The sequence below is a fragment of the Epinephelus moara genome, chromosome 3, assembly GCF_006386435.1.
Source record: "Epinephelus moara isolate mb chromosome 3, YSFRI_EMoa_1.0, whole genome shotgun sequence".
Classification (NCBI taxonomy): domain Eukaryota; kingdom Metazoa; phylum Chordata; class Actinopteri; order Perciformes; family Serranidae; genus Epinephelus; species Epinephelus moara.
The window spans coordinates 3,236,773-3,244,462 of record NC_065508.1 but is presented as its reverse complement, the minus strand read 5'-3'; the positions used below and the strand labels follow the sequence as shown (position 1 = coordinate 3,244,462).

General features: G+C 38.1%; 1 protein-coding gene across 1 annotated transcript in view; it reads right to left on the bottom strand.

Annotated features, from left to right (window-relative positions):
* Window positions 1-371: 371 nt before the first annotated feature.
* LOC126388193 (hexokinase-4-like) overlaps window positions 372-7,690 on the bottom strand; it is a 32,078-nt gene continuing 24,759 nt past the window's right edge. Inside the window, exons 10-12 of the mRNA XM_050041135.1 lie at window positions 6,714-6,869; window positions 6,137-6,370; window positions 372-3,794 (exon numbers count right to left, since the gene is read on the bottom strand). Coding sequence (XP_049897092.1) covers window positions 3,605-3,794; window positions 6,137-6,370; window positions 6,714-6,869 — 580 coding nt within the window. The 3' untranslated portion in view covers window positions 372-3,604. The remainder of the gene's footprint in view (window positions 3,795-6,136; window positions 6,371-6,713; window positions 6,870-7,690) is intronic.

Sequence of the window (7,690 nt, the reverse complement as noted above, 5' to 3'; positions counted from 1 at the left end):
TTTTACCCGTTTTTGGATTCTTCGTTCAACATGGAGGCATGTGAGGAGAAACTTCTTTTTACCCCACAAATTCGATGTAAGACGGAGTGAGTAATTAATATGCAAATGATAATTTTGTGGGTGAAGTATTCCTTTCAGAGCTGCAGAATAGACTAAAGGTTGATTTTCTCTCTCTCTCTTTGAACGTTACTCTCCGTCTGTGTGGAGAATGGAGGTTATTGGGAATGTATGCAGCCTAAAAAAACCATGCAGACACTTCACAGGTACTGCATGTTACGTATTTTGGGTTAAATTAATTTAATCTATATATTTATTTACAGTTAAACCTAATGTTGTTCTAAAAAGACACAAGATGAGACATAGGGTTACATTACAGATAACATGGCATTTTTATTTACAGTTATTATGGGACACACAGTGAACAATTTTCATAACTTATTTGATTAACTGATTTAAAATTTAATATGAATGAAGGCAATGTCACCTCTTCTAATGTGTGGCAGGCAGAGTATGATATTTTCTGGAAAATAAATTAAGAAATTGTTATTCCAGTGAATTTAATACCTAACAAATCAAAGTACTTTATTGCACTGATTCAAAAATCAAATAATTGTTCATATAGTTTTGGTATAACTGCACAAATTTTTACCTCTTGGTGGTTTCTTTATTCTGTTTTATGGTTGATTCAACATTGTCTAATCTCTCATAATATAACTTTTACAACACTGATGCTCATGTCCATGCATTAGATTCACTACAGACAAATAACTCACACCACCTATTATTAGAAAAATGTCCTTTTATTTCCCATTTGTAACAAACAGCAGTGAGATTTTTAGCACCTAAAGAAAAACAATTTTTAAAGAAGACCAAAACATAACTCTGTTTAGCAGGTTCAAGTAATAAAATTCATGATCTCACCACTCCCCTCATCTTCCTCTGATATTGTCCGCCTCTGTCTGACTCTTTCTTATCTTTGTTTTACAACAAGTAGATTTTTAGGATAACTGTAACAGTCAAAGCTTGTAGCAACAAAATGAAATTAAAGCTGCAGTGTTGCATCAGCACCTCAGGCAACGATGTGAGTTTTGCTGCATAAAAAGTTCTCACTGCAGCAGGACGGTGAACGGAGCACCAGCAAGTTCCAGAACTTCACTGCAGCTGAGAAAACAAAACCACTTAATGCACATAAAAGCACTTAAAGCTCGACTGCACTGTGCAGTTACAGCTGACAGAAAACGCTGCTTCCTCTTCCCTCAAAATAGAAGACGATTGGTCGCTGCTGCCTTTGAGTAACAATACATCCCTGCTCTGATTGGCCTGTTTGAAATAATCTTTCTTTCTTTCAAAAGGTGCATATTCATCAAAGAGTGCAAACACAAAAAAACAATATTAAGTTTCCAGTTACTCACAAATCTATAATTCTGTAAATATAATTTGCTTATATACATATTTTCTGTTTTTAATGCCATCTACTGTCTCTGTCAACACAGCTGCTCATTAAATCTGATTTTCTGTGTGTCATAACAAAACAGATGACAAAGAACTTCGAGTTTAAATTTGCATGATAAAAATTTCTGCTTTCCAAAAGTATATCAACTTTGTTTTACTCTGCTTCAGTGCATATTTATTTTTCTTTAGCATTTTAAATCTGTCTGGGGCCTAGACTCAACCACATGATCAAAAGAAAACCTGAGTCGAGTAAACAGGTGACAAAATTTCAACTGAACAGTTAGATAAAAAAAAAAAGAAATCTGCATTTGTCACCCTCAATGAGAAATGGTAAATATGGATAATGGAAAAACTAATAAATGACACAGAAATGATAACAAAACATAATTTAATACAAGTATAATTACCTCTATTTTAATTTATATAATTATTTGACAATCAGTCACTTCTATTTCCGATCAAATCATGTTATTATCATTATTGTTTGAAATTAAGTCCACGCTGCATTTCCCTGAAATCACCTGTCAATCAAACACTTTGAACGAGCATGTCTTTTTAATTGGCTCAAAGGTGCCCTGTGGAGTTTTCCTGTAAACAAGTAAAAGTCATGTTTACAGTCAGTAATTGTCACCAAAACACACTCTGAATCCTTGAGGTCTAACCATAGACTGAAAAGATAATGGATGTAGTTCCAGTGACGTCGCCCATTGGTTTGTGGACTCCCGTTTTGAAGCCTCAAGTTTAGCGCTTTGGATATCGCCATCTTGGACTTTTGGAGGCAGAGGTGACAATATTTGGACGAGAGGTTAGCACTGTGAAGAACGAGGGGTGGATCTGACTGAGAAGTCGAAGATACTATTGCTGGACAGCCTGTCAGTCAAAGCGGCCCGCCCTTAATTATGTGAAACTTTAAGCCTTGATAAAATGTAAATGGGTCTGTTATATAAAAATTCACCCCCTGTACAGTTGTCATGAAGGATAAATTAGCTATAGAGTCCAAACTGTTTTTGTACCAGGCTGTAAACATGTTTATTTCAGCTGTGAAGCTGGGCACTTTAAGACGGGGGGGCTATCGGGATTAGTCTGGGGCCGTTTAGTGGCCGTTTTGGTAAGGGACCAGAACCAGGGCGAGAGAGACAGGATGTGGAATTCGATGGATGCGCCTTTCCGTCAAAATAAAAGCACTAAGCTAGTAAAAATGCGGTGAAACTTTTTAATTTAAAGAATATAATTTACAAGAAAAGCCCCAAGCCATTAAGTTAACCTTTTTCTTTTATTGTATTTAACTGTATTACAAGTTATTGTTTATTTCAGTTGTCTGTTTTATTTAATAGGCACTTGATCCTAGTTTTGTTCATTATACCTGTAGTTTGTAAATGCATTTTTTTATAAAGTTTGGGGCGGTGGGGGCGGAAGAGAGAGCAAAACTGCGTGATGCTCGCCATGCAGCATGCTCTATCAACCACAACAACAACAACAACAACAACAATATGGTACTAAACCGGAGACGGAAATCGATGGTGTGCCAGAATTTAAAGTTTTACTTTGGTGAATTTGGTGAATTCCGGATCCGCTCTCTAGACCAGAACCAGAATCCAGACAAAATTCAGAGTGAATGGAAACCAGGCTCTTTGCCGTACGTGAAGAACCTGGTTCACGCGAGGCTAATCGGGATTGACTCGTTTTTAGAGCCAGCCTCAAGTGGCCATTCACATAACTGCAGTTTTTGGCACTTCTGTGTTAACTTCATTTTCCAGCCCCAGAGTTTGCTGCTTGGGTCTAACAAACATATTGAACGTATTTCTGTCCTCATAAAACATTTCCAAGTATTTTAAATCCTGCATTGTCTGAATGCATGTTTCAGGGCTTCAGTTTTCTTCTTCTCTGCCTTTAATGGCACTCAAGGAAAAACAGCTCTGTGGCGCTACAACAGGTCTAAACTCCACAGGGAACCTTTAATGATTCAAAAATATGACAGAGTTGGTAAAAGAAAATGAAAAAGGTCAGTGAAGTTTGACTCACTGCTGAGTTGCTTAGCAGAAAAACTGAAATATATATTCTTATTATATTAAAAAATTTGGCTGGATGAGAAAACTGCAGACTTTAAAAGCAGAAAAAAGTCTTGTTTCATCTGCATCCTCTCTACTCTTTATTAGTCTTCCTCCTCATCCTCTTCATCATCACCATCACTGTCCTCTAATAGTCGGGACTGGAGAGCCAGCCGCTGCGCCACAGCTGTTACCATGGCAGCGCCCTTCCCACTGCCATCCTCCGAGACGAGGAAGGTGATGTCACACTCGGGGGCGAGGAGGCGCACCGTCGCCTGGAGCTTATCACTGAAACTACAGGAGGAGAGCAGGGAGGAGAGACAAGAGAGAATATTCAGTGAGGACAAAAAAAAAATAATGAGACAGAAGGAAAAATAAATATTTGACAATAGAATACATCGCACACTGTCATCAGGAGAAAATGTTTTAAATGCAACATAAGCTGCAGAAATGTGTCGTTAAAGACATGACAAGACAATCACTTTAAATAGTGATTCATGGTATTTTCCTTTAGGGTGCTGTTCTTCTCACAAAGACAGGAAGTGTGTTAATGTGTCAACACTGAGCACCGCCTCCTATCTGTTCATACACACACACACACACACACACACACACACACACACACACACACATAAATAGGATTTCATGTCTCTATAAAACTGAGAAAGAAAGAAAAAAAGAGGAAAAAACAACCCGGACTTCCTCCTTTTGGTTTATTTGCATCGCTGCTGTTTTTCTCTCACCAGTGACTCAATGACGCTGTAGAAACCCACAAAGTAAAAAATGAGTTTGTTTTACTCATAAATGTGTGAACATCCCTGCTTTAGTTTACACATCTTAATTTTTCAGTTACAGGAGAGTTTCTCAACAAGACCCGATGTCATTCTTCTGTAAAAGTCTAATTTATTGTTTTAAATAATGCTGGACAGCTGTTCATCAGGAGATGGAGGGTCCATGAACGCACCAACAGAGAGAGTTCTGTATCACCAAAAGTCAAAACAAAACCACATACTGAAAAACTACTCCCCTCCACCTCTTTATCTAATCTAACGTCCAAATTAATAACATATCAGAGTTTAGATATCTTAATATTTGTTCATCTTAAACTGGTAACACCTAATTTTAAACCCCCTCAGTTGTATATAAACATTTATTAAATGGTCTAGAACACCCGCTAACCAAGGTGTCTACAGGTAATGGTTACTTAAATTTAATACTTTATAAGACAGTTTTTAAGATAATTTTTAATTGATTTTTGCACAAATCATCTTTTTCTTTTTTAACCTTAAGGTAACTAGTGCACACTGTGTGGTCCCATGCAGAGGAAGGTTCTAGGTAGAAATACAGTTATTAGTTGAATTAATCTACATTTTGCCAGTTAAGTGCAAGTACACAGATTAAAGACAGTATTAGGTTCAGTGGTAGGTTTTAACATTAGAAATGTAGACTTTCACATGACTCATCTTGACAAAAATAAATTAAAAGATGAACAAATTAAATTTGATATAATGTTTGTGGCAATTAAAACATCACACATTCAAATTAAAGACTATTTAATGATTTAAGGCCTAATATTTATAAAATTGAATTTAAAGGGATAGTGCACACAAAATGAAAATTCAGCCATTATCTACTCACCCATAAAAAATGAATGAACTGTACTTTATCTCCCACAATTTATCATTTATAATAATAATGATAAACTTTATTTTTGCAGTACTTTTCAAAGGAAAGCTACAAAGTGCTTTAAATGGTTACAAAAGTGACAAAACATTTCAGGACTGCAATGAGTCAAATAAAATGAGACAATTAAAAATAATATAATACACAAATAAAACATAATAAAATAAAATGGTCCTTCTTTGATCGTATATAAACCTACAAGAGTGCACCCAAAAATGAAAATTCAGCCATTATCTACTCACCCATATGCCGAGGGAGGCTCAGGTGAAGTTTTAGAGTCCTCACATCACTTGCAGAGANGCGCCGTCAGCCTCCATTAGGTGGAGTTGTGTTGCTACCTCCTCTCCCCTTGGATCTCTGCAAGTGATGTGAAGACTCTAAAACTTGAGCCTGAGCCTCCCTCGGCATATGGGTGAGTAGATAATGGCTGAATTTTCATTTTTGGGTGCACTCTTGTAGGTTTATATACGATTAAAGAAGGACCATTGTATTTTAATCCACTTTATTTTGTATTATTTTTAATTGTCTCATTTTATTTGACTCATTGCAGTCCTGAAATGTTTTGTCACTTTTGTAACCATTTAAACCACTTTGTAGCTTTCCTTTGAAAAGTACTGCAAAAATAAAGTTTATTATTATTATAAATGATAAATTGTGGGAGATAAAGTACAGTTCATTCATTTTCTGTACCCACTTATCCTGTTGGAGGTAGCGCGCGGGGGGGCTGGAGCCTATCCAAACTGACAATGGGCAAGAGGCGGGGTAACCTGCATGTCTTTGAATTGTGGGAAAAAGCCGGAGTACCTGGAGAAAACCCACACTGACACAGGGAGAACATGCAGACTCCTCACAGAGGGGCTCCCCCACCCCGAGGTTCGAACCCCAACCCCAGGTTCAAACCCGGAACCCTCATCATCCTTCTCATGGCATCTGTATATTGTTTATTCTCTTACGTGGGATGTTTTCTGTAGACCGTCCCGTCCACTCCCACAGTGGTCTTCAGGTGGTCCAACCCGCGGTTGACACGGATACGGGTGGCAAGGGTTGCCAGGGCAGCGGCACAGAGTGCGGCGGAGCGCGTGGAGATGGTGTCGCAGATCAGACGCACCACACGGGAGTCGACGGAATCAAATTTCAAACCCATCTTGGTCAGAATATTCTGGGTGTTTTCCAGACCGCTGTCCTGGCTGAAACAGAGACACAGACAGGAAGTGAAGACAAACATATGTTGGTGATCATGTTTGCTGTCCGCTGTACAAAAGCCTGTCTCAAATAAAGGCGTAGTTCTGTCCTCAAGTTAGGTAAAGAAAGGCCTTGTCCTCTTTTTTATAATTTATGATATAATTTATAAAAATGAGTGCCCAATAATGTTACAAGAACCAATATAAATGATAAAAGTTTATCATAATGAGTTTCCTATTTAAAGAAATACAGATTGGATCACATTTCAGGGTCAGATCAGAGAGTTTACGGCTCCAGAGTTCAGCATTGAAACAACAGACAAATCAAGAAGATCTTTCAGACACTCACTCCTCAATCTCAGACATGAACTTTGTCTCAAATGCTTCAGGAGTCAGCAGCGCCTCCGTCGTCTGTCCCTTAAACAGCACCTTCTCCTCCGTCAGCCTCACCAGCAGCAGCCGAACGATTTCTCCCATATACATGCCGCTGATCATCTTCTCAAAGCTACAGGAGAAAACAAAGGGAAATACAATCTGATTTTAAAAACAGCACAAACACGTTGTTTAGCTGTTAGTTTCAGTGGGACTCGACCTTGACGACCCTGACTGTGGGAACACAAAATCTGGGAGACATACAGCAGGAAAAAATGGAATTTATAAGCATTAGCAATACCATTTTTAAGTCATAATGAATAATCACTAAAATGTGTCATGTTTGAAACTAGACATGTTTGAAGTCTCAGGAAGAGCTGAAGGCTCGAAACATCACTCAGCATTCAAATCTTTCTAACAGGAGCTGCCTGGTGTGCAGACTTGTTTGTTTTCTACTTTGCCAGATGTTTCTTTGGTCCAGCACCCACTCCAGCAGACACGGGGATGTGCGTCTTTTGCAACATTTGTCATGTTTCAAAAACCAACCGATCAGCTCTCACTAACAATTATTTTCACAATTGACTAATCTTTTTTTTTTTTTGTTACTTGATTGTTTAGTCTGTAAGATGTTGTGGTTTGTTTTCTTTTGTAAAGCCAACACTTAAAAAAACCTGAGAAAAGCAGCTCATCCTCACATGTGAGCAACTGGAAGCAGAAAATATTTGGGGAAAAGCTTTGACAAATTATAGTCAATATATTATTAAAGGGCCAGTGTGTAAAATGGGTTGAAAACAGTGACATCAGTGGTCAAATTCTAGATTGCAGGGCTCACTTGCTCACCCCTCCCGTCGGGTAAATGACGGTGGCCTCGTAGGGACAAAAAGCCTTGCGCAGACATGAGTTTTTCAGGAGTAGGTTTATCTAGCGACGAGGTGAATGTTTATTTAGAAATCT